The sequence below is a fragment of the Nansenia antarctica genome (genome assembly GCF_963989245.1).
Source record: "Nansenia antarctica genome assembly, chromosome: 8".
NCBI classification, from domain to species: Eukaryota; Metazoa; Chordata; class Actinopteri; order Argentiniformes; family Microstomatidae; genus Nansenia; species Nansenia antarctica.
Window position 1 is genome coordinate 27607203 of NC_137678.1, and position 27300 is coordinate 27634502.

General features: G+C 46.4%; 1 protein-coding gene across 1 annotated transcript; it reads left to right on the forward strand.

Annotated features, from left to right (window-relative positions):
- Positions 1-356: 356 nt before the first annotated feature.
- Positions 357-27121, forward strand: mdfic (MyoD family inhibitor domain containing; the record flags this gene model as incomplete). The annotated part of the gene is made up of 4 exons (XM_080538240.1): positions 357-491; positions 3049-3180; positions 21498-21914; positions 26862-27121. Exons 1-4 carry the CDS (start codon positions 392-394, stop codon positions 27119-27121), a joined length of 909 nt encoding a protein of 302 aa, XP_080394366.1. The 5' UTR covers positions 357-391.
- Between the last annotated feature and the right edge of the window lie 179 nt (positions 27122-27300).

The following is a 27300-nucleotide window of genomic DNA, read 5'->3' on the forward strand; positions in this document are numbered from 1 at the left end:
ACAATATGATGCGTGTTTATAAAAGTCTCTAGTACTGTATTCGATAACAACCATGTGTATGTTATGTAAACGAGTAAGTTGCATGCTTTTTAGGGTTTTCCTAGGGTTTATGTACAAGGGAGAGAGAGAGAGGGGAAAATTCCACTAACTTTTAACGACACATTGCAAGCTGACGTCACTCTCTCTCTGGAGAAGAACCAGCAACATCTTTACTTTGCTGACTGTTTAGTAAAACAACTGTTAGTAAACTTTTAGTAACAAGCGTATCACAACAATGTCGGTAGTCATCCTAGGACTTTGATTTTTTTTCCACAGTGTTGAGGGGTGAGGACAGACAGGGTGGTTGTTTTTCTAAGCGCGTGCGTGTCTCACCGAGAGGACAGACAGTCTCATGTCCACGGGGACCGTCCTGCTGCCTCCGGAAGGGCCTGGGGGCCAGGGGGGGAAGGACCTTCAGCAGGAGACACGTCCTCTGCTGTCCAACTCACACGGTAAGACAAGACACTAACTGTCCTAACAGAACAACCACAACCAGTGGTGGACTCAGGCTGTTTGAAGGGCAGGGGGGGCGAAAAGAAAAAAAGGGCATCTACTGCACAACATGGGACCCCATCAGTGCACATGGTCAAGTTTAGACCATTGGAAGGGCAGCCAATAGGGCACATCCTCTAATTTTGCCACACAAAAGGGCACTTTAGTGCGACGTTTTTCAACTGTGGGGGCACATGGTCAAGTTTAGACTATTGGAGGGGCACCAATAGGGCACGTCCTCTCATTTTCGCCACTCAAAAGGGCATTTTTGACACTCAAAAGGGCACTTAAGACAGACGTTTTTCAACCGTGGGGGCACCAGGAGGGGCGGTCGACCCCCCTGCCCCCCCCGTGAGTGACCACAACTCATGTGGAATAAATGCCTGTTTTTGGGGGGCATTGCATACTACATTGCATAAACTGTAGGCTACTTGTTTCAGTCAGTATACATTTTCCACTGGTTTACAGTGGTGTAGAGTTTGAACACCATGATGCACTGTATATAATACTGTAGACCCACTGTATACACTGTAGAGTCTATGTTGTCCACTAATGTATAGTGCAAACACATTAGAGACAGCTTTAGACATTTCCCTTTCGGTAACCACATTTCTTTGTTGGCTAAGTAATGCGTTAAAACAATTGAAATGCTTGAAAATGACTCACTGAATTGATTCTAATCTTGTCTTTCTTCCATGTCAAAATCTATCAGTGATATCCGGAAAACAATAATAACAACAAGGCGAATTCAGTCCCCCGAATTATATTCATGTGGTTTCGCCAGAGACGAGACATCAGTATCTGCGCCCCAGCATTAGGCATGATAATGTTTTCATTATTTCCCAATAAAGCTTGAAGGAACGCCTTGGTGACTATTAGCAGGAACCACAGCCAATTATAGTTTTTAATTAACTTTCTAGTAAGATTATCACATGTAAAATAAGCTTGGCCCCATTTTTTTTTTCAAACAGGCCAGTGAACCGTTAAGCATGCTATTTATACCGAGCATCATTACAGCACTGTCAAAAATAGCAAAGTGGGACAAAGTAAGCAATCACAGACACTGGTGGCAAATGGATTTTTTTCCGCTGGACCTTCAAAGCCTTCTCAGTTAAGACTGGATTTCCCTCCTCTCAGGGGACTGTATATGTTCTGAGAATAGACCAATTTATTTCGAACTGTGATCACTAAATACTGCGATGCATCAAACACACACACACACACACACACACACTCCCCTCCACCCCAACCCCCCCTCACACACGCACGCACACACACACACACGCACGCACGCACACACACACACACACACACACACGCACACATTCCTGGTAGCTAGCTACTGTAAGTGTGCATCGATCGATCTCCGGAGTCACACCGGGACTAAAGATTGGTCATACATCAGCCCCGGGCCGAGATTGTGGCGTTGTGGCGTATCTATCTGAAGTCAACTGTGTGTTATCCGTTCCACTCCCCCAGCTATCATTGCTTACACAACAGACAGACACAACACAGAAGCACTGCAACAAATGCGTCAAACCCCTGTAGGGCCCTACAACCAGCTGAAGCAAATACATTTGTTATGTTTTCGCTGACTCATTCTTCTTCTTCTTCTTCCTCTTTTTTTCTCTCGGATTTAGCCACATGACAGGCAGGGCCTGTACACATGGTTACAGCCAAAACATGACCGCGTCATACTGTCATAGTGAAACGAAACCCGAAAGATACAGAAACAGTATCTGGAGGAGATACGATACGAACAGCTCCTATTTATATAATGAATACCCCCGCCATTGTAGATCACGGATGTTTTATTTACCAAACAGAGCGGCGTTTTCAAGGGCCGTCGAGTGCGCCCCTGACAAGAGGTCACATTCACAACCGAAATACTTTCAGTCAGTCAGAGAGAGAGAGAGAGAGAGAGAGAGAGAGAGAGAGAGAGAGAGAGAGAGAGAGAGAGAGAGAGAGAGAGAGAGAGAGAGAGGGATGAGATGGTCTTTCTGTCCATTTCCACGGCTATCAGAGCATACTTTTTCCCATTGAGATGAATGCCTGTCTTTTACGCTTGTAAAACTCTTGGCAGGTAGAGTACACCCGGGAGCAGAGAGTTAGAGAGAAAATGAGATCCAGAAATCTGGCTCGCAGCTTTTACCTGAACCTCCCCAAACTGTTGTGCAACCCAGAGAGGAGGGTTGTTTTATCTGGCAAAAAGAAGCTGCTGCCCTGGGTTGTCCTTTTGCACTGTCCCCGCTACAGAAGGCCACTGAGGTCGACCTTGTGTTCAAAGTTGACATCTGGTTTTGAGGGAGGACATGAACGCACTTCAATTTCAACCAGTTAAGCACTGAGTTAATTCATAAACGTTGTTATACAAGACAGCTCTCTCTCTCTCTCTCTCTCTCTCTCTCTCTCTCTCTCTCTCTCTCTCTCTCATTCTCTCTCTCTCTCTCCCCCCCCCTCTCTCTGTTTTGGAACCAGAACAGTCCATATGCTCATGCTGTCTTGTTGTGATTGCAGATGCCTGTGACAATGATTCGACGCAAACTACGCTTGTCGCTTCTCGAACATCAACCCCCGGAGACTACCACTCCCCTGAAGGACAAGGTCACGTGACTGGGGAGAACCCTACCTATTGTGACCCCGTAAGAAGTAAGTGTTACTGTTACTGTAATGGGGAAAAACCCCTGTGGGGGTGGTGGGAGGCGTCAGGAAATCCTACGATTATCAGTTTGTTTTCTTTCCCGCCGTTGTTACCTGTCGCTTTTGTTCGCCACGTCGTTACTTTAGCAACTGCTGCTCCTCCTGGGGTCCACAACACAACAAACAGTAACAGCAGAGGGGGGTGGGGGGGGTGGATTTTCCTAAAGCTTGGTAGCACTGAGATAATCTTCTGTCTACAGCTTCCAATGGATTTAAGGTGATCTTAGTACACAATAGGTAGCTTTCACCTCTCTCCGAGATACATAAACTGTGGTAGCGATTTAAACACACAGGGTAACCGCACATGAACATGAACTAACTCGCAAGCCTCGCGCCTGGAGCTTAGCCAACGAGCTTACCTAACTTTGTTTTGGATGCGGCCCTGTTCTGTCACGAACAGGCATCATCCGTCGAGACAATCTGTTATGACACGGTTGAGATAAGGTAGTTACGTATGCCCTATGAAGGCTGGTCCAAGTACAATATCGCCCTCGCACTTTCTTGCAGATAGCATTTAAGTCTGTCGGATCGCATCGGTCCTTCTCACAGGCTGAAATGTACCATGCGTGCGCTCTGCTCTGTCTCTGCTCTGCGGTAATGACCGATGTTTGGCTGGGCTCCCCCTCCGGTCCTCTCCTTTCCAACCGTCAGCCCTCTGTACTCTAAGTGAGGAAATCCTGTCGTGGTTTTTGGCCTTGACTGTCTACGCGTGATTGCCTGATTGCAGTTTAGCCGCAACTTTGACATGAAGCTTTTCTATGCCTTACAGAGCGTGTATTTGCGTTGCTTTTAGACACAGTACTGTTATCAGTTTTAGGGTATGGTATGGTATGGTATGGTATAGAAATGGTAGCCTATATAATGAGAAAATGTGACTGGCTTAGCTGGCCTTTTTTACTCTCACGAAAGGGCAAGTGAGCACTGCAGTGAGGAGACTGGTATCGTAGTCGACCATCTATGTATGGTTTCTCCTCATACATGCCCTCAAACCTACATGATAGTGCGGTTTCAGAGACAAACACAATCAAAAGCAATGGGAATCCTTAGCCTTGCAGATATCTGCCTTCAGAGGGAATAATAGGGCAAAACAACCTTTTGATTGGAATGGCTCTCACTCACCATTTGTTTTCTTGAGTGGAAAGTAGTCGTCACACCCTATTTCCACTGCTCCATTGTAACCAACGCTCTGCGGAGTAATAGAAACAACCTGTCCTGTTCTATCCGGAATGCTCCGCTCATAACTGCCACTCATCCCTCGTCATTTAGAGGGGCCCTGTTACCTCAATCTGTGCCTGTTACTATTCAACATTTCACCTGCAAAGGAAATATTAGCCTATATGACAGGAAATATTTGACTATGAAATCACACCGCTTTATCCCCTTGGCAACAGCAGATGTCATTAATACAAGTTCAGTGTTTCCCCTAGGTTTGCTGCCTTGGGGGGGTGGCATGGACCGTGGCATGGACCCCCCCCCCCCCCCCCCCCCCCAGGGGGTAAGACCCTGCCTCATACCAGCGTCATGTCCAGGGGTGTACTTGTACATTAAGCCGCCTCACGCTACGGAAACAGGAGATAGGCTCCTGCCCTATGGGCCATTAGGCTCCAGAACCATCGGTTCTCAAGGCTACTTACTTATGTGGTCTTGACTACCTGTCCACTTTCTCACCTGGTTCTTGCTCTCTCTCTCTCTCTGGTGTGCCGACACCATCCTGCTCTCTCTCCTTCTCTCCCTCCCTACCCTCCTCTCTCCCTTTTGCTGTCTACCAAAAGGTAAACAAAACAGCCAGAGTATTTATAATCTAATAAGAGGCATAAATTGATCCATATCAATTCATAACATAATTATAATTGAATATTGGATTGCTGTGGGCAATGCAGTCAGATAATGTCATTTTGACTTTACTCTCTCACCTGAAAACAAATCGTATGTCCAACTATAAAAAACAGACATTTCCAATGCTTCAATCCACTGTCCATGTACTGTAAATATGCCATTATGGTATTACCATGAAGCCCAACTCTAGCAGAATAAGAAAGATAGTATATCTACTTTAAGTAAAATAATAAAGTGCCTCCAGTTAGCTCTTTAGCTGGCAAGTATGCAAGGAGACTAGCTCATCTCATCACCTCTGAGCTAGCTAGCTTGCTAGTTCTTTGACACTATTTACACTATGGAACTAAAGTCAGACACTTTCTAGTCAATTTTAACCAACTTTCTCTGTCAGAACACTCAGCAATTATATTTGCTAACGTTTGAACTTGCTTACTTTCAATCTGCAGACATCACAGCCGGCAAAAACTCTCGCGTCTCGCGCGCACACTAGCGCAAAATCTTGTATTATTCTCCAGCGCTGGCACAGCGCGAAGTGTTGAGATAGGTCTGGCTATGCGAGACTACGGCGGACTAACGTTAACAACGAGCCTATGGGCTTGCCACTCGCCAGATTCGGGTTGGGTGCGTTTAAAAAACGTGGATATTTTAGCCTGCTTGTCAGATGTTTGGTGTCTACGTCCGTAATAATTCCTCTTTCTTGGGGGGGCGGGGGGTTCCGTTGGGAGGGCGGCCCGCCCCCCCAAGGCAATGGTAGGGGAAACACTGAAGGTGTAACGTTGTGTAACCAATAGACCTTCTAGACTATTCCGACACCAGGAAGGTGCAGTGGTGACACACACACAACTGTCTCCCCTGCTAGAAACCTCCTGTGTGTGTGTGTGTGTGTGTGTGTGTGTGTGTGTTGTGTTGCCGCTGCTGCCCATAAGGAGAGTGCTGTGTCAAGCAAGGCCTAATAGCAACTGATTGCTTCCATCCGTGTGTACACGTAGTTTGTAATATGATTCTGTTTTGTGTGTGTGTGTGTGTGTGTGTGTGTGTGTGTGTGTGTGTGTCTGACACAACAACAGCTCTTTGTTTCTAGGTTGTTAACTTTTCCAGGGCGCCTTTTCCTGCCTTTTTAGTCTTGAGTTCAAGCTAATGACATGCCTGTTTACTCAAGCTGCTTAGAGAAGGGATTTTGGATGCAAAAGATTTGGTGTAAAGCGAGCAGGGAGAGAGGGAGGGAGAGAGAGAGAGAGAGGGAGAGAGGGAGAGAGGGAGGGAGGGAGGGAGGTCTCTAGTCTGGCAGGTGTACTGTGTATTGCTGCACTCCTGGCGAGAGAGAAGCCTCCCTTTCATCTTGCAGCATGAGCCTGGGTGACAACAGTTTTAAGCTGTAATTGATGTCATCCCCTACAGGCAGCGTGGTTGGGGAATTTGAAAGTGAAGGAGACGGCACTCCTCTGCTTTGAGAAAGTTACAAGAGGATGTTGGAGTCACTTCAAATAACGATACAAACCAGGCGTGTGAAATGATCTGAGCTTCCACAAGTGTTCCACAAAAATGTACACTCTTGTACTGTTGTTTGGGCAAAATGAATAGCGATACGACATTGTAACACGGACTCAGATGCAGCGTTTTACTGAGCCATACAGCCTGTCACGAGGCGCAGGCTAGAGTGTTGAGCAGTGCTTTTGATTCGTGGAGAATTTCCACCAATCAGATTGCGTGCGGCGGTAATTGAAGTCTTCACCTGCAGCAGAGAAATAGAAAATCAATAGGAAATCATCTAACTGGCCACATTATGCCAGTTTATCCACACGGTTTTCTCTCCCTAACTGTTTTTGCATCCATGTGATTTCTGCTGGATTTGAGTCAGTGGTTTCTGTCAGCCCAAACGAGTAGCCTAAAAGGTGTTTCTCAATATCTGACTGTCCGTTCTCCACTTGGAAGTAATAAGCCACGCCGCTCCTTTTACTATATAAGGATAAAGCATGAACTAAATCGATATGTAACAACAACAACATGTTAATGTAATGCCTTTTACAAGAGTAAATATGGTGTTATTACCTGGGCGCAAGAGCACCTTACCATACCTTACAAATGGTAAATGGACTGCACTTATATAGCTCCTTATTCCAAAGTGCTTTACAACTGTCATTCACACACACATTCACACACCAATGGCGGCAACCGACCATGCAAGGCGCCGACCCGCTCATTGGGAGCAATTTGGGGTTCAGTGTCTTGCCCAAGGACACCTCGGCACATGGACAGGAGGAGCCAGGGATCGAACCGCCGACTTTGCGATCATTAAACACAGACTCCCGCCTGAGCCACAGCCGCCCCTGTACAGTATAAAGTGGGACTGTAAGTGCTGCATCTGTGCTGCATCTGTGCTGCATCTGAAAGAAATGTAATGTAATGTAATGTTTCTGGTCTTTAACACCAACAGTGATGAGGCCCTTATTGTTCTCCCTGTGTCACGTCAGCAGCACCCTCCAAATGGAGTGGTCTCCATAGTAGTTAGTCTGGGCTCCATTCTGTGGTCCTGCGTGACCCTGGGGGAGTGTTCTCTGGAGAGGGGGTGGGACATTCCTCTGAGACCTATCTGGTTAGACAGCTGGTATCTCCCTGCTAACAGGGCTCTGGGCTCTGCAGCTCTGGGCTCTACAGCAGGCCCTGCCTTGCCTTAAATAAATTGCCCATGACCCAACGCCAGGTTTAGGTGTTTAATCGTCGCGTTATTCACCAGATTGTCACATTTTTTTTCTCAAGTAGTCTAGTTGGATAAAGAAGAAACTGCCACTGCTGAAGAACTGATTTTTCATTCTTTTTCCTTTTTTTTTTTTTAATCTAGCGTTGGGAGAAAATCTGAAGTTAGGTCAAATAACATGGCTTTGGCTTCTGAATGGAAAGACATTAGGCTGGTCCCTTTGTGTGAATCCCTGATTGGGCTTTTTTACTGAAGGCGACCCTTCAAGGTTATTACAGTACCAAGGTGCGAGAATGACCTTTCTGGAGGCGAAATGTATGACACTACCTACGGTAGACGAATTGTTGCTTGATGGATCACACAAGAGGTCTCTTCAAACTAAATAATGCCTTAATATTACACCTTGTGTACCAAGATTATATGGACAATTATATGGTATAGTGTTATGCTATCCTAATTGTTTTATATGAATAGTTTTGAGGATATGTGAATTAGAATTTGACTAATACAAAGTAAGGGCCAAATGTGTTGTGTCAATAGTTTGTCTACACAGGGTGTCGAAAACGTCTACCTAAATCAATATGCTACCACGAGTCAATGAGTCACCAAAGTCTCTCCACTTCAGCATTTTAGTCGTCGATTTTTTTTTCTCCCTCTTCTCTTTCGATGCTAATGTTTTGCCCTGAAAGAAACAGCATGATTGTTGTTACACAAGATCGAAATCTTTATGGCAATCCCCTGACCGACTGAAATAATGTGTCTGTGAAGCAAGAGCCCATTAACAAACCAAGGAGTCATTTTCAAGTGATTACTTACCAGTGGGTCATGGAATCAAAAACCGGTATAAATGGGGTGAAATGCTAGCGCAGAGGTTGATTAACACGGCCATTGTAATGCTACCTCCCGTTGTAATTATTTCCTCGTTGTCTTGGCGCAGACATATTTCAAGCGTTCTAAGACCTCTAATTAGCATTTTTCAAAAGTGTTGAAGCCTACAGTATTCACAGTGGGCTTTTTTTCTTTTTTCTTTTAAGAGATTCAAAATACTTCAGTGAAATGATTAGACATTCACACCTTCGTTTATGTATTGAACACTCTCGCAAGTACTTCAGATGTGTGGATGTGATTCAGACATGCAAGGATGTTGACTGTCTGTGGAAGGGAGAAACAGGGGAAGATTTTGTAACATGTTTGTAACATTTAGCATTAAGCCATTCCTTTAATTAATAACCTGCATTGTATAAACATATTTTACATAGTACATTAGTCACTGTTTTACTAATAATTGTTTATTGCCATGCAACTTCAGTTAATTGTTGGAATTTGGTATTTTTTGCTCTAGGCACAGGGTCAGCCATAGTAAGCCCAGAGCAATTAGGGGTTAAGTGCCTTGCTCAAGGGCACATGCAGCTCCCTCCTCGAACCTCAGGGATCGAACCAGCGACCTTCTGATTGCTAGCCGGCCTCTCTAACCTGTCTTGTGTTTACATTGGAATGTAGTTGTTGTTATGCACATGGAATAAGGACCGTGAAACTGGAACATCTCTGGTTACATTAGGTTAGAACACCTACACTAGGTTAGAACACCTACACTAGGTTAGAACACCTACAATAGGTTAGAACACCTACACTAGGTTAGAACACCTACAATAGGTTAGAACACCTACAATAGGTTAGAACACCCACACTAGGTTAGAATACCTACACTAGGTTAGAACACCTACACTAGGTTAGAACACCTACACTAGGTTAGAACACCTACACTAGATTAGAATACCTACACTAGGTTAGAACACCTACACTAGGTTAGAACACCTACAATAGGTTAGAACACCTACACTAGGTTAGAACACCTACACTAGGATAGAACACCTACAATAGGTTAGAACACCTACACTAGGTTAGAATACCTACACTAGGTTAGAACACCTACACTAGGTTAGAACACCTACAATAGGTTAGAACACCTACACTAGGTTAGAACACCTACACTAGGTTAGAACACCTACAATAGGTTAGAATACCTACACTAGGTTAGAACACCTACAATAGGTTAGAATACCTACACTAGGTTAGAACACCTACAATAGGTTAGAACACCTACAATAGGTTAGAACACCTACAATAGGTTAGAACACCTACAATAGGTTAGAACACCTACAATAGGTTAGAACACCTACAATAGGTTAGAATACCTACACTAGGTTAGAACACCTACACTAGGTTAGAACACCTACACTAGGTTAGAACACCTACACTAGGTTAGAACACCTACAGGTTAGAACACCTACAGGTTAGAACACCTACAGGTTAGAACACCTACAGGTTAGAACACCTACAATAGGTTAGAATACCTACAATAGGTTAGAACACCTACACTAGGTTAGAACACCTACACTAGGTTAGAACACCTACAATAGGTTAGAACACCTACAATAGGTTAGAATACCTACAATAGGTTAGAATACCTACACTAGGTTAGAACACCTACAATAGGTTAGAATACCTACAATAGGTTAGAACACCTACACTAGGTTAGAATACCTACAATAGGTTAGAACACCTACACTAGGTTAGAACACCTACAATAGGTTAGAATACCTACAATAGGTTAGAACACCTACACTAGGTTAGAACACCTACAATAGGTTAGAATACCTACAATAGGTTAGAACACCTACAATAGGCAGTGTTTACTCCAGGAATTTGAACATTAGTGGCGGAGAGATTTTTTTCCCCGCGTGCACGCGCATGAAACGCGCATGCGCATGAAACGCGCACGCGCGCTCAAAACAACGACCTAATTTCAACCAAAACTAGAGGTAGGATGGCAAAAAAAAATAAAAAATATACAGAATATAAACTTGTGATACCGGTTTCCATCCATAAGCTCTGAAGGTTTACGTTACTCACGGATCCAATGTCCTTCCAAACGAGCAGTCTTGGCTCCGTCTCAAACACAACAGGAAAAGTATGTCCAACTTGGCGAAAGTTTCCCAGTGTTTCCAACTTACACGAGTTCTTCAATTTGCGCCAGTTTTTCAGCAGGGATGGTTGAGTCTGCACGGTTCTCATGCCGGTTCACATTTAGACCAATCAGGTGTAGCCCTTGTGTCACGTCGTCAACTGAATGTTTAATGTCATTAATCTGATTTTGGATCAGCGGTTAGAGAGAGATGGGCGTGGATTTAGGTGCACTTATAGTCAACATCCATTATAGCGCTGATCTAGGATCAGATATATTTTAATCAGCAAAAATGTTCAGAGGTGGATTTTTATTTTTTTTTATTTTTTTGTGGACTGAATCAATTTGTGGCGGAGGAAATTCATTCGTGGCGGCCCGCCACCAATAAATGCATATAGAGGAAACACTGAATAGGTTAGAACACCTACAATAGGTTAGAATACCTACAATAGGTTAGAACACCTACACTAGGTTAGAACACCTACAATAGGTTAGAATACCTACAATAGGTTAGAACACCTACAATAGGTTAGAACATCTACAGGTTAGAACACCTACAATAGGTTAGAACACCTACAATAGGTTAGAATACCTACAATAGGTTAGAACACCTACACTAGGTTAGAACACCTACAATAGGTTAGAATACCTACAATAGGTTAGAACACCTACAATAGGTTAGAATACCTACACTACTGTAGGTTAGAACACCTACAATAGGTTAGAACACCTACACTAGGTTAGAATACCTACAATAGGTTAGATTCTAACCCAGGGGTGGGCAATTATTTTTCCCAGGGGGCCAAATGAGCAACTGAAAATATTTTGGAGGGCCGGGCCAAAATTCCGAACTCAATTATGCATAATATACATTTTATTTCTATATAAAAAGCAGTAAATTGCATTGTTTTGACCGCTGGTAAGAGTGTATGTTATTATTTGGCAATTAAAAGGTGAGGTAAGCTTTCAAAAATATCATTTATTCAAATAGAATTTCAACACTGCAGGTAAAGGGAGAGGAAAACAGCTGCATTTCATCCTCAACCTTTTTGAAATCTTGAAAACGCCTTGAAAATTCATCATGCAGTGCTCCTAACATGGATGAGTACCTGTGCCGGTGATCAGCTGATGGTTTGACTTCTTTCAGGGTTTTCATGTGTTCGAGATTGTTGCTGCCTAGTTGCCTTGAAATGAATTGCAACTTTGTCATGAAGGCTTTCACATGGCTATGCATTTCATTAACAAAAAGGCCCTTGCCCTGCAGTTGTGTGTTCAGTTCATTCATCATTGCAGTCACATCAACAGCAAATGATACATCTGCCATCCAGTCCTTATCAGACAGCTCTGGGATGGTTTTGCCTTTCATCTCACAAAACTCCTTTATCTCTGATTTCAGAACCCAAAACCTTTTTAGCACTTTGCCCAGGCTGAGCCATCTGACAGCTGTCCGGTACCTGACATCACCATGTTCGCTCTCTTGCTCCTCCAATAGTGAAACAAACTGCCTGTGATTTAATGCTCGCGCTCTGATGAAATTAACTGTTGTAGTAACAACATCAACCACATGGCTAAGTTTTAGCACTGACTTGCACAACGCTTGCTGATGAATAATACAATGTATAAACACCAATTTCTGCTCTGCGTTGAGTTCACTCACTTTATCTTGCATTCTTTTCAAAAGCCCAACATTTTTCCTTGTCAAATTCGGACATCCATCCGTAGTGACACCTGCCAGTCTGTCCCATTCGAGTCCCAGTTTGTCCATGCATGCGTTGACCTCGGTGAACACATCACTCCCCGTTGTGGTTCCTTTCATTGGCCGGATTGCTGCCAGCTCCTCCGTAAGCTTGAAGTCGCGCGTTTTATACTAATATAAAAATTAGTAGTCCATATTTGTTTGAAAGTTCTGCGTTCGGCATCCACTTTCCTCTTTTTGGCATAAGCCGACATTTTCGCATTTTTCAGGGGTGACAAGGAAGGTCGACAGTTCAGGGGTGACACGGAAGGTAGACAGTTCAGGGGTGACACGGAAGGAAGACAGGTTGTCAATCACACGCATTTCACATGCACGATTGCGTGCACTGTGAGAATAAATGGGCTTCAAAATAAAAGCAATGTGGTTTTAGTCCACCCATGAGATAATTAGAAAATATAATATATAATAATAAATAAAATAAAATAAATAAAAAAGTATTTTCTAATTATCATGTAATCTTTCGCGGGCGGTCAGAATCATCTGGCGGGACGTATTTGGCCCGCGGGCCGTACAATGCCCAGGTCTGTTCTAACCTATTCTAACCTAGATGTTCTAACCCTTAGAATACCTACCTTGGTCAGGAGCAAGTGTTGTGATTCTGTGATCAGTATCCCCACCTCTACAAAGACTCATTCCCGTAGCATTAATGCCCTACTGCAGCTCCCATGTACCCTGCTGCCTCCCCACCCAACCCCACAACACAACACAACACAACACAACACTCCACAACACAACACAACACAACACTCCACAACACAACACAACACAACACAACACTCCACAACACAACACAACACCCCACAGAGATATTCCCTTTTGCCTCCCCACCCAACCCACAATAATAATAATAACTTTTTATTTGTATAGCACTTTTTTACCTGCAAACATTGCAGGTCAAAGCGCTCCACAACACAACACAACACAGAGAGGTACCCTGTTGCCTCCCCACCCAACCCACAACACAACACAACACAACACAACACAGAGATGCTGCCTCGTGAGATGAGAGAGATAGAGAGAGAGAGTTGATCAAAAAGGAGAAGGGGAAAAAAAGAAAAAGAAAAATGGAGAAGAAAATACACCCACTTCAAATGAGAGCGGTGCAGGGGGGATTACCTGGTCTCTAACAGGGTTTTGGCTTCAACATTAAGGTTAAAACCCTTTTCTATTACTGAGATCTCTGGTGATGTTGCCCCCCCTCCTCCACCCCCCCGCCGCATCCTCCCTTTGCCCCTTCATGTTTGCAGGTTCAGCGCCTCTCTGGTAGGTCATTCTGTCAGGGGCTCTGATCACTGGGGGGTGACGGGGGTGGGGGGGGGGGGATTTGGGGGAGGGAGGGTCGGGGTGGGGGCGGGGGGGTGTTGTGAAGACTCGGGGGGGGGGGGGGCCCACTGGCTCCATTCAGACACAGCCCCACCACAGACGCCAGTGCTCTCCTCTCCCCTCCTCTGGCAGAGTCGAAAATCGATACGGCCGTCTCCCGTTAAAAACCCACTCAAGAGGCAGACTAGCACCTCTAGTCCACCCCCCCCCCCCCCCCCCCCCCCTCTGCCTGATTCCACAGCTTAAGACCTCTGATTGGCTGATTGGCAGGCCCGGGACCCGAGCCCAGTGACCCACAGCTGTCCCATTAGACGGGGGGTAATGCTGAGATTGATACTGAGCAAATAAAGGATCCTTGTCTGGGAGGTGTTTTCATAGACTGGCTCTATCCAGGTCCAGACCTCATAGATCTACCAGGACTAACGTCTAACTCTGGCTGTTATGGAACGAACGGCACTTTGACTTTAGACAGTTTCTTATTCTATCTTCCTATCTTTTTTTTTTTTCATTGTTTTTTTTGTTTTTGTTTAGTACAGTGTTGATTTACCCAAAAAATGATTCAACATGTCATGAATATGTTACGGTACATGTGGGAAAACTAGGGTTAGGGTTAGGTGCTAGGGTGACTTGGTAAATGCTGGCATGTCTAACCCTAACCCTAACCTTAACCCTAACCCTAACCGAAGCACCCTAGCACCTAACCCTAACCCTAGTTTTCCCACATGTACCGTAACATATATACAGTATACATATTTTTAAAAATGGCGCTGTGCATCCGGTCCCCTCGTGGCGCCGCGTCCTGCACGGAGCGGGCTGACGCCTCACGCGGGACCGTTGAGCAGCATTTGAAACAAGCGAGTGTTTCCTGTGTGGAACTTCGACTTCAGCATGAGATTTTGAAATTGGTGGAATCTGTGAGTCATCGATGTAACTGAAACCAAAAATACTCCCCAAAACTTCCTCCCGCCCCCCCCCCCCCTCCCCTCTCGTTCCCTGTTGCTGCGTTTTTTGTTGTTGAGGCGTCGTCAGAGAGGGTGGAGCACTCTGAGAGAGAGTTCTGGCACCAGCTCCCTCAGGCCAGCTTCTCTGAGTCACGTCATAATTGATCTTTCTAGAAAAATGTGGTAGCTCGCTGTGTGAAGACTAAATCTGTGCAAGATGTGTGCTTTCAAACTCGCAGAAAAAAGTAGTGAAAAGACAGTTATACATTTTACTGCATTCTTTCTCTTTCTCGGATGGAAACAGATTTGGGAAATGGAGGGCGCTGATAGAATCTCTGCAGACAGATCTCTCTGCATGAGGCTTTATCTGAGGTGAGAGAGGGAGAGGGACCGAGATAGGGAGAGTGAAACGGATGGCGTTCAGTGTCATTCAAACTGCTCAGGTTATAAAACTGTCACTTGTCCTTGATGTCTGGTGTTATATGACATTAGTACCTCTCAAATTAGCACGGTGCACATTCCACACAACAGACGGGGTAACCAGAAGAAGAGGCTTCAAATGCCGAAGGCTTTTGGGGGGGCTGCTCTCGCACAATGTGAAGGATTTTTTCCTCAACGTGATTCATTTAAGGGAAAATGGCATCTCATCTGGCTGTTTTAATGATTTAGATAGCAGTCAGACATATTAATCTAGCAAAATGTTCGGTTTTGAAATCGAAGCATAATTGATGATAGCCCTCCGCCTTCCCGCCGGAGACCCTGAAAAGGTTCAGGTCGTGAAATCAAGCTCTTGTCTTTCAAGTTGCCTTCGCCACTGTAGAATGTAATTAAGCAGAACAAGGTCCGAAGGGGTTATTTTTCTTTCCCCCCCCCACTCAATCAGCAAGTGAAATTACCAAATTTGAAATGAGTAAATCCCGACGCCCCGTTTTCCCTTGGAAGGGAGAGGGGGGGGAGAGGGAGAGGGAGAGGGAGAGAGAGAGAGGGAGAGGGAGGGGGAGGGGGAGACAGAGAGAGAGGGGGAGAGGGAGAGAGAGAGAGAGAGAGAGAGGGGGGGGAGAGAGAGAGGGGGAGAGGGAGGGAGAGAGGGAGAGAGGGAGGGAGGGAGGGAGGGGGAGAGGGAGGGAGAGAGAGGGGGAGAGGGAGGGAGAGAGAGGGGGAGAGGGAGGGAGAGAGAGGGGGAGAGGGAGGGAGGGAGAGAGAGAGGGAGAGAGAGGGGGAGAGAGAGAGGGAGAGAGAGGGGGAGAGAGAGAGAGAGATGTTCTCAAGTGTCTGTAGTAGCACGTCACATTAGAAGACCTAAATTTGAGTGATTGTCAAACAGAATTAAAAGTGTCTCAACCACCAAAAAACAGCTGAGCAATACTGACTCCTCTCTTCATCATCACCGCGGCAACAAGAGGGAGGAGGGAGCGGCAAATAAGGCGTGCGCGCGCACACACACATCACACACACACCCTGAAATGAGATGCTATACAGTAAGAGGTGAGCTAATAGAGTTAAAACAGTTCTGTCACCTAGCATGTCATTCCCTGAATCCCTGCTGATAGGAGTCTCTTATCACAGGAGCTAATTTAGTTCCCTCAACAGAGCCAGATAGCCCCATCACTGCCAGTCTGAGCTACATAGACCGGACTACGTGTCCATGATCAGTTGAAAGCTGTGTTTGTCCTAGTGAATGACATGATATTAGGCTACCACCACGACCACCCCAGTGTCAGATATACCAGTCTATGACAGTCACTATTCTGTTAGGCTAGGCTAGGTGTTTGCTCTGCTGTGTGAGGTGAATGTCTGTGGCCTATACATAAACATTCACAATTCTACTCACTATGATCGCTGGTTTTTATTTGTAGAAGTTTGATTCTTTCAACAACACAAAAAACATGGTGACAATTTACATGGTTTGTTGTTCCTTATCCATACAGTATGTAGTAACAATGTAATTATGATATCCTAAAATAGACATGCATTAACTGTATTTCCTGTGCAAAGGGATCATTTAATTCACTCTTTGTGCATGCCATGTCAAATCCAGTGCCTTATAGATTATCACAGCCAGGGTTTGTTGTGATATATGAATAAAAAAGGACACCGCACATGTCTGTTGAAAACCTGTCCTCCTCCACACTAAAGAAAGTCCTTGTCCCATAGTCAGAAGGTCAACCGGTAAATGAGCTTTGAAAGGGAAATTTCAATCAGAGCCTTTTGTAATAACATTCATTGTGCTTTTTTTCCTCTTTCTTCTTCTCCTCCTCTCTGCAGTATAATTCCCCTTGGTTTTTGCTTCTATAAATATGGGCATGGGAGATATATAATTTCTAATGAGAAAATATATCCCTTTGGATTGAGCGGCAGGGGCGCGTTCCAGCCCGTGTTTGTGAGGAGGAGAGACGCCACCCGGGGCTGTTTAGGGGATGAGGGCTCCGGCGCTGCTACGGCGCCGCCACCGCTAGGTCATTGCACATTTCCAAATTAGCATTTCAATCAGGCAGGTAGTGAAAAAAGAGCCGTGTTTATAATTTGAGGCACAAAGATAAACAAACAGGTTAGGGGGGGGAATTAGCATATTTAGCATGGACGGCAGGGCTAATATTGGTACTGTGTGTGTATGTCACTGTGTACAGTGTGTGACTTGAAATGACAGGTTATTATTATTTTTATTTATTTTTAAATTAAATGTCTGTTTTCTTTCACTCACTACGTTCACTACGTTTCCCTAACTAGCAGCGTGTAATGACGACCATTAGGAGTCGACTACAAGACGATTGGTCTGTTTAGCTGGTTGACATGATGTCACATTTGAATAACTGTGGACTCCTGGTGATGGGAATTCTAATAGGTCTCAGCAAACACCCCCCCCCCCCCCCTTTCTTTCTCTCTCTCTCTCTCTCTTTCTCTGTCTCTCTCACTCTCTCTCTCTCTCTCTCTCTCTTTCTCTGTCTCTCTCACTCTCTCTCTCTCTCTCTCTCTCTCAGGCATTTAATATTAGGGGACTAAACCCCTTAAACACACAGCTCTAGTTGTGGCTGTCTCTCTCCGCTACCCTGCCTTTACCTATGACTCTCAGCCTAGTCGTGTGCAAATGAGAACGTTGCAGGCTGCACTCTTTGACCTCTTTGTTATATTTTCGGTTACCCGGCTATTTTAGAACCCTTGTTTATACAGCTCTGTTCAAGTTGACGTTCATACATATTCCTCGTAGGCCCTGTCTGGTGTGGCTGTTATATATATATATTTATATACCCCCTCAGTGTCTTTGGAGTGCAATTTTGAGTTCTTTCCTATAGGACCTATTTTCTTGTGACGAAAGTAAAAAAAAAAAAAAAGGAAAGACGGTAGGTGTTTATGCACAGTTTTACATACAGAGCGATCCCGCACAGCTCGGCGCTCGGCGCTCTCCAGACACACTAGGCGCCTGGCGGTCCCTGTGTGGGGTATCCGCTGAAGACTCGGTGACAAATGGCAATTATATTTGTGTGTTCTTCATGAATCCATCAAACACTGGCCTTTTAAAAATGCTCCCAGGATATTTGATGCTGTCAGCTACTAGGGGGGACCAAATTGGGAGGCTGCTTAGACAGTCAAGAACCACTCACCCCACACACTCTCCCCTGTGATGTGTTTGACAGCCCGTGTAGAGGAGTACCATGTATTATTCAACTACAAATGTACACTCTCAACAGTTGTTGATGTGTTAGAAATAGGCCGGTTAGAAGTCCAATTTGAAGTTTTTTTTTTTTTTTTTTCCCCTCCTTTTTTTACGTGAAGTAACTAAAACACGCTGTTCTAATGCAGCCTGTCAGGATGTGTTCGTATCAGGATACCTCGCCGCCCGCCTGCTGTACTACACGGGTTTTGGAGGTAAACCGCACAACTCCTCTTCCAAGTTTAATCACTTATGATTATTTAAAACTTGTGGGGAGTTGTTTCCTATTTGATGTGGGGTATGTTTCCTGGGCGTAGGTAGGCAGGAGAGCGGCGCTGCGTGTTGCCTTGTAGTAAACCACATCTACAGGGTGGAAGGTTGTCAACCGGGTTGATGTTTCACTGTTCTACACTGCTGCTGGTTCATCAGAACAAACAGGAGCTGCTTTACTGTACTGTAGTGTGTGTGTGTGTGTGTGTGTGTGTGTGTGTGTCTGTCTGTCTGTGTGTCTGTGTGTGTGTCTGTCTGTCTGTCTGTCTGTGTCTATCTGTTCTTCTACAGCACAGTCTTCCGGCTGCCTTCCTTATTTTAGTTTAGCATATTCGGGTGGTGCCTCACCGTGCCTCTCCTATGACAGGATCATCATTACCGTGATCAATGAAGAAGCCTATTATGAATATGACTCTGTTCATCCGTTCATCCGTCTCTGTCTCCGTCGCCCCAGCCCTAGCGAAAGGATAAAAATAAACCCGCTGCCCAGCCAGCCCGGCCAGCAACCTGTTCCTCCAGCGTCGTGTCGCTTGACAGACTCGCTCCTCCACCCGCTGCTGAAGGCTTTCTAGTGGGTCCGGAAACCCGAACCGCTGCTTATGTGTGCGCCGGTGGGGTTTTAACATGGTGGTTTCCTAATGACTATTTCGACTTTATTCAATTGGAAGCTTGACTTTCTCTCTCAAAAGGGGAGAGAGGTAATTACGCTCTCAGACCGACAAGTCTGGGCCTGGTCGTTTGGCGGATGGCTCCCCCTGACCTCTAAGTGGAATAGACTGGCTGGGGTTTATTACACTAAGCTGCCATGGGTCATTTACTACATAGGCGATAGTATCATCTTTTTTAGACAGGGAGTTTTGGTATGATGTAGTACATATTTGTACTCAGTACTTCAGTGGCGGGCGGATCCTGGAACGTTTGCGCTGTGTACTTTATACCGCGTGCGGCAGAGTGCGTTTTGAATCCTTCATTGAGAAACGGGGCACCAGGGCGAGATTACGTGCGGTATCTTTGCATGCCGTAGGCTTATTGGTTTCTGTGTGTACTGTACGAGAACACTGTTGTGCTGCGGTGTAATCACGTTACACGTATCACATACAATACTTTTATATGTTGTATAAAGAGCTTATTATGTTAAGTAGGTTATGTCTGAAAATGTCGAATGTACTGCATCCCTCTTGTTAGCAATCCTTAGTTTACCAGCCAGCGCCATCTGAAAGCTTCCATTGGAAATTTCCATCAACCTGGACTTAAATCAATGCATAATAAATTATCTTTTTTTTTTTTTTTGCTTTTTATATACCCAATTGTCTAATTCAAATTGCATCGGTATCTTGATCCCTCAAGTCTATATTTGTTTATAGAAGCTACGTGGCGTTGCGGGCCCGTGGATAAAGAGACAAAGCCACTGTGTCTGTTTTTAATTGCGTTGTTTTACATCTACATTCCTGTCAGAGGTCTCCCAGGATGGTGTGTGTGGTTAAAAACAGGCCGGGCTACGCTAGATTCATTCTCCCCTCTCTCTTGTTAACAATAATTGCGATTGTTGGTGAGCAGATAGAGGGAAAAAAATGCGAGAAAGCAGCCACAACTGGTCTAGACAGTTTGAGTTTTTTTTTTTTTTTTTTTGACTTCCCGCTTGTGAGAAGTTCAGTTCCTATACCAGTCACGCTACTCTCGAACAAATCAACACTTTCGAGTGTATCATCGCACAAAGTTTTTTGGTCTGTGATTCGTGTCACATGGGCTGACACACACTTGTACGCCAGCCATGGCATAATGCAGAGTTTGTAAAAAAAGAAAAAAAAGAAAAAAGAGAATGGTGACATCCGGAACATACAGACCCCGAAAAAGGAGAAGGGAAGAGATGAATAATTCAATGGAGCTCAATAAGTCACGTCGCTGCCTCTCTGATGCAGATAGAAGGTAATGCTGCAGTTCCCTGTAGAGCTGATTCTGCAGGAGTGACTTCCCCTGAAAATGCCACCATGCACCGCTCCTCTCGCTTCCTTTATATCAGATGGGTCGCCGCATTGACTCGTGTTGGCTGTCACACACACACACACACACACACACACACACTGTACAGTACATGCACGGCACGCACGCTCAGACACTGTACGTGAAGGTACACACACACACGCAAGCAGACACTGTACGGTTCACGCACACATGCACACACACTCACACACACACTCACACACACATGCAGACACTGTACAGTGCATGCACACACACACACACACACACACACACACACACTCACTGACACACACAGAAAGACTGTGAACTTTGTGAAAAGAGAAAGCAGCACTGTGGTAAAGGCAAGATCCATCTCCTCCATCTCCCCCCTCCCCCCTCCCCCCCTCTTTCTCTCTCCCCCTCTTCCTCTCTCTTTTAACTCACCTGAGCGCTGCTCCAGGTGAATTCTGTTCACCTGATTGAGAGATGACTGTGATCACTGAGACTGTCTGTCTGTCCTCCTCTTATACTTAGCTCTGTTATTTGAGAAGGCCTCCGGATTTGTTCGCGTACTTCTTCTGATATGTATGAAAATAGTTGTCAGTGACACAGACATCATAGATTGGAGTTTTATGAAGCCGTGCCGAGCATTAGGAGTCTGCCTGCACCGTAAACACATCAAACATGCTCCTCACACCAAGAGTCTTAACTATAAAAGTGAGAGGGGATGAGCGAATGCCGTGTTCTCAACCGAACGTCAACTGCGTGAATCGTAAAAAAAGTCCCTCTCATACTTTTCAATTAGAGAGCCGTGACGTTTGTTTTAAAAATAACATCTCTCCTCTTCCTCCTCCTCCTCCTTGTTCCAGCTCAACCTCAGCCGCTGCCCCAGCCAACCGCTTCGGCCCAGGGAGAGACCAACGAGGGCGGAGGAGGAGGAGGAGGAGGAGGAGGAGGAGAGGCTGCCAGGAGTCAAAATGGCCTCCGCAGCGCGACCGGTGCGCTCGGGCTGAGTAACGGCAATGGAATCCACCGGGGCGGCCTCGCGCACACGCACGCCTGCTCGTGTGCGGCGGCGGCGGCCGCCAGAGCTGCGGCTGAGGCCGGGGCGGAGACGCAGCAGCAGCAGGGGGGGGGGCAGGAGCAGCTCCACAGGAAGCAGCCGTCGCCCGTCTCCCAGAAGATAGAGAGGAAGCTGCGCTCCAGCCTCTCGGTCAACAGCGACAGCAGCAGGAGGAGCAAAGGGAGCTCCACCGGATCACACAAGCCCGGGACGTTACCAGAGGGTAAGACACACACACACACACACACATACCCGTACACACACACACACACACACACACACAGTGGGTATGCACTATATCACACAAAGAACGTACACTCACCCTCCTGGCTGCTTTCTTCTCTAACACTTTGTCAATGCTGAGCGCAGGTCTTTCTCTCTCTCTTTTTTTTCTTTCTTTTTTTTTTTTTAAAGAAAAATGGCTTTTGTACAGCGACACAAAATGGAAAGTCAGGAAAAACACCAAGATATCATCCTCTACCTACTCTCACCCTTTTAATGAGCCCCTCCACACCCAACCCCACAATCTCAGCCTGCTCCTATCCTGGGCCTGTATTTTTCCTCAACAACAAAGCCGGGTCTCTTTATCGCCGGGGAGCCGTCAGGTTGTCAGGTGCGAGGCCGTGGTGAGTGCGGTAATGAAGAGGTTAGCGGTGGTGTATTACCATTGGCCAGCTAGGTGTGACCCTCTAACAAGGCTGAGGGAGGAACCCTGGGCGCTGCTAAGTGTCAACTACCTCTGCATGGCCCCCCCCCCCCCCCCCCCTTTAGCCTCTCCTCTCTATTTCTCTCTCTGTCTCCGCTTTCTCGCCATTTGTCCTCTTCCCCTCTCTCCTTGTTCTCCTTTCTCACCCTCTCCCCTCTCTCTCTCCCCCTCTCCTCCCACAATGTCTCTCATTAACAGTGGCTCCCTGTGTCTTGTGTATCACACGGCTATTCTCTCATATCAGCACTCTGCTGCCTGCCTGCCTGCTTCTTCCTGCTTACTCTCTCCCTCTCTCTCTCTCTCTCTCTGTTTCTCTCTCTCTCTCTCTGTCTGTCTGTTTCTCTCTCTGTTCCTCTCTCTCTGTCTCTCTGCTTCTCTCTCTGTCTCTCTCTCTGTCTCTGTTTCTCTCTCTGTTTCTGTCTCTCTCTCTCTCTCTCTCTCTCTCTCTCTCTCTCTCTCTCTCTCACCCCTTGTTCCTCTGGGCCTCTGCTTTGTCTTCTGCTTCCTCTTTTACTCTGGCGAAAAGGTGTAAAAATAATAAGACATGGCGACGCCGTGAAATACGTCCAATAGGGTCAGACACGGCAGCCATCGACACACAAAAAGGGAAAAGGTTGAGAACGGAGGCGCATCGGAAATACGGCAACAGATCGAGCCTCCCCGTCTTCACAAGCGCCGGGTCCCACGTCGCTGCTGTGAATAAAGGTCTGATCCGGAACGTTCTAACAGGCGTCATGTTTTTTTCTCTTCCTACAGGCGTCTTAATTAATAACGAGAGAAAAGAAACAAACACAAAAACAGCAACAAAACACTGCCTCAAAGACACGCTCACCCCGCTCATTACGCCGGCTTTAGCGCCGGGGTTTATTTGTCGACTGTTGTGTTGTGCGAATCAATACGTTTCACTCCTCCTCAAGTATTTATTTCCCTGCGGAAAACAGCCAAGCTGTTGTGTTTTGAATGTTTACACGGATTAACATAATCTGTTTGCCTGTGAAATTAGCTCCTAAACAGCCTCCCCTCTCTCTCTCTCTCTCTCTCTCTCTGAACACAACGGAGCAGAAGAATAAAAGCTCTGGTGGAGGAAACCCAGCTCAGGGGATTGGAAGCAGTTGCAGCGCTGGGCTCCATGCGCCACATTCTTGGCACCGAGCGTCTTTGGCACGGAAACGGATCTGTGATAACACTTACGTTTCTGAGGAGGCATTTAAGAACCCAGCTTGCCTTTTGTTTTCCGAGGGGGGGGGGGCGGTGAGGGCCTTTGGTGAGGGCGTATTTTTTTGTTTTGTTGTGTAATCAATTACCGTTTCCCCCCCCCCCCCCCGAGGACCATTTAGGACTATTAGGGCTATGGTTGTGAATGCTATTTAATGCCTTCTCTTTGCACGAACTTCATGCGTGTGTGTGTGTGTGTGTGTGTGTGTGTGTGTGTGGAGTGTGTCTTTATGGCATGGGGTGCACCTCCTCTCTACAGTATTTTCTTGCTCTCTCTCCCTGCGCATCCCCCTTTTATCTCTCTCATGTTCTCTCTCTCCCCATGTACTACCGTACCTGGAATGTGCCCCCCCCCCCCTCTCTCTCCTGTTCTCTCTCTCCCTGTGCCTCCTCTCATCCTATCTCCTTCTCTCCCTCTCTCTCTCTCTCTCTCTCCCCTTCCCTGTCCAGTCTCGGAGGCAGCCAGCCTCTGCATCCTGGCCCTCCTCCACCCAACTGTCTCTCTTCATTTGAATGTTTTTCACACACACAGCTCCCCCCCCCCTCCCCTCCCTAGCACTTCTCTGCTCAGTGCCCATTCCAGCTTGTTTTGGGTCACATTGCTCCTCTTTTTGATGTTAGCCCTTTGGAGTTTTCCAGATGTCTCAGACTATTTCCTCTGAGGCCCCTCGCGCTGTTTTTGGCGCGCCGGAATCTGGGAGTCGTCCACCGCTGGCTGACATTAAACATGAGGCTCTGCTTCTCCCGCCGAGGTGGTGTCAGTTTTCTCCCCTATTTTCTCTCTTTTTTTGGGAGATAGTCGAGATAGCCTCTCTTGTGTACATGACCCATCTCCCCCCTCCCCCTCCTCCTCCTTCTTCTCCTCGCTCCTTAAGATTCTGACTAATCGCTGGCGATGAATTATACATCCAAGTGAATAGCTAAGATGCCGGACTGATAATTAATGCTATGTACAGTATTTATATCACATTCACAGCTGTACTGTGCTCTCTGATAGATGATTATCTCGTGGGGGTCCTTCAAAGTTTGGGGTACCATTAAGCCTAACTTTGAGGTTGCGTGCCGTACATGTAGCATTGGCTCTTGAAGTGCAACTCGTTTCAACTTGTTGTCGAGTTGAGTGTGCCCCTCGGTTTTTAATACACAAGAAGAAGCAGAGAGTGTTCATATACTAGATGCAGTCATGTGTGTGAATTGTACGTCAATAAGCGACAACAGCGTGTGCGTGCGTTTGTGTGTGTGTGTGTGTGTGTGTGTGTGTGTGAGAGTGTGTGAGAGTGTGAGAGTGTGAGAGTGTGTGAGTGTGTGAGTGTGTGAGTGTGTGAGTGTGTGAGTGAGTGAGTGAGTGAGTGAGTGAGTGAGTGAGTGAGAGCGAGCGAGCGTGTGCGTATCACACACCGCTGCTGGTCAGCTCTGCGGCCTGTGTGTGTGTGTGTGTGTGTGTGTGTGTGTAAAGAGAAAAAGAAAAAAAACTCCTTCTTTTGATTAATCAAACATGAGGAATCCAGCGGTCTGAAGCCCATGCCATCCTCTCCTCCTCTCCCCATTCCTGCGTCCATTCCCAATCAGAAACGGCCCCGGCTGACAGCTCCAGATGGGCTGATGAAAGTTATGCTAATGCGGCATGTTTGTAATGGTATTTTTCTGCATCCATATCATGTCTCAACACTCCCCTAAGCAGCGCAGGCTCTCTCCGTGCGGGTAGAAGAAGGGTATGAAGTCGGCGTCCTAGCTCCAGGGGTGAGATGCAGATAGATGGATCTCCCCCGGTGCGGTGTGCTTCAGAATAACCCACCGTAGACGCAGGGGGTGTGTGACACACCGTGGTACACACATACAAGAGTTTTCATCTCTTCTCAGTGTTTCTTCCCTTTGCTTACGAGGTGCTTGCTTGCATGTGCCTGTTTGAAGTGCGTTTATGTATGTACGGATGTGCTTTACCTGTGCTGTGCTTTGCATGTTCTTTTTAATATGACCCTCCAGACTATCCATGCATGGATCGACAACGGTTTATGACATCACTAACATCATCAGGTGCATAGGGGTGTGTGGAAGGGTCTCTGTGTGTAGCTCACGTCCAGTGATTCGTCGCAGACATGGGTCCAAAATACAGTTTTTGAAAATATTTCTAACCCATCGCCCGAGTCTGCCCCGTCGTGCCAGATGGGTTTTGGGGTTTTGCACTTCCTGGCCTCTCGCTGTGGTTTTCGCTGTGCCAAGGAGGCAAACTGGAACCAAGCACCGATAAAAGCATTTGACGATGATGATTTCAAATAATTTAAAGCCAGGTGTGATTGGTTTTGCCAGGCCTCGTCAGCCCACGCAAAGAGGTCTGGGAGGAGGTGAAATGTTAATCAGCCCAGAGAGAGAAACAGCAATTTGCCACGGAGGGAAGAACAATCTCGGACTCTCGCTAATCAGCTTTACGTGATCAAGCCCGTGCTTTTGAATGATAATGCTTCAATTACCCAGAAAAGCTGCTAATCAAACCAAAAGTGGGATTCAGGGATTCCCTTTTGAATCTCCTGATTCCCTTAAGCTGTAACCCCCCCTGCTTGCTGAGTCTGCTGCACCCTCCTCTTCTCCACTCCCTCATGCACCTGAGGGAGCGTACTACAGTATACCTACAGTAGAACACACACACACACACACACACACACACACACCCACCCACACACACGCACACACACACTCTCATCGACTGTTTTCTTTTGTGAAAAGTGATGTTAGTTTTCCTTGTTTACCGTGAGGACCCTTCTCCACGGTACATGATGTGTCAAGTATAAAACAATGGAGTAATTGGCCCAGTCTGATTTGTAACTGAATCACAGAGGCTGCTGTCTGAGCTCCGCTTAGGGCCCCTGATTACACCGAGGCAGGATTAACTCTGTCCCAGGGTTTCTAATCAGATGCTTTTTTTGTAGCTTTTTTTTTAATAAATTCATGGGCTTTTAATGGGCTTTTGTTCCGTTCAATTCACCGTCTATTTTCTGTTGTTTTTCTTAGTTTTTTCCATTTATCCTACCTCTCCTGTTTTGTTTTTCCTTCTTCTTTTCTTTTTTCTCTCCACCCTTTTGCGTTCCTCCCACCACCTTTCTCTCTCACTCTCTCCATGTCTCTCTCTCTCTCTCTCTCTCCCCATGTCTCTCTCTCTCTCCATGTCTCTCTCTCCCTCTCTCCCTCTCTCTCTCTCTCTCTCTCTCTCCCTCTCTCTCTCTCTGGGGATGATGGGGGGTCCCTCCACGGCAGACTGCTGCGTCCACTGCATCCTGGCCTGTCTGTTCTGTGAGTTCCTGACGCTGTGCAACATGGTGGTGGCCCAGGCGTCCTGCGGCACGTGCACGTCGGAGGCCTGCTGCTGCTGCTGCTGCGGCGGCGGCGACGACATGGGCGACGACTGCAACTGCCCCTGCGACGACATGGACTGCGGCATCATGGACGCCTGCTGCGAGTCCTCCGACTGCCTGGAGATCTGCATGGAGTGCTGCGGGATCTGCTTCCCCACATAGAGAGGCCCCCCCCTGGTCAGGACGGGAGGGCGGCGCTGCTACCGCGACTATGCTACATAGCTACACACTCCAGCACCAGCTGAGAGAGAGAGAGAGGGAGGGAGTGTGTGAGTGTGTGTGTGTGCGAGATTGTGTGTGTGCGTCTTTGATGAAGGCCCCACACAGGAAGATCTCTCCAC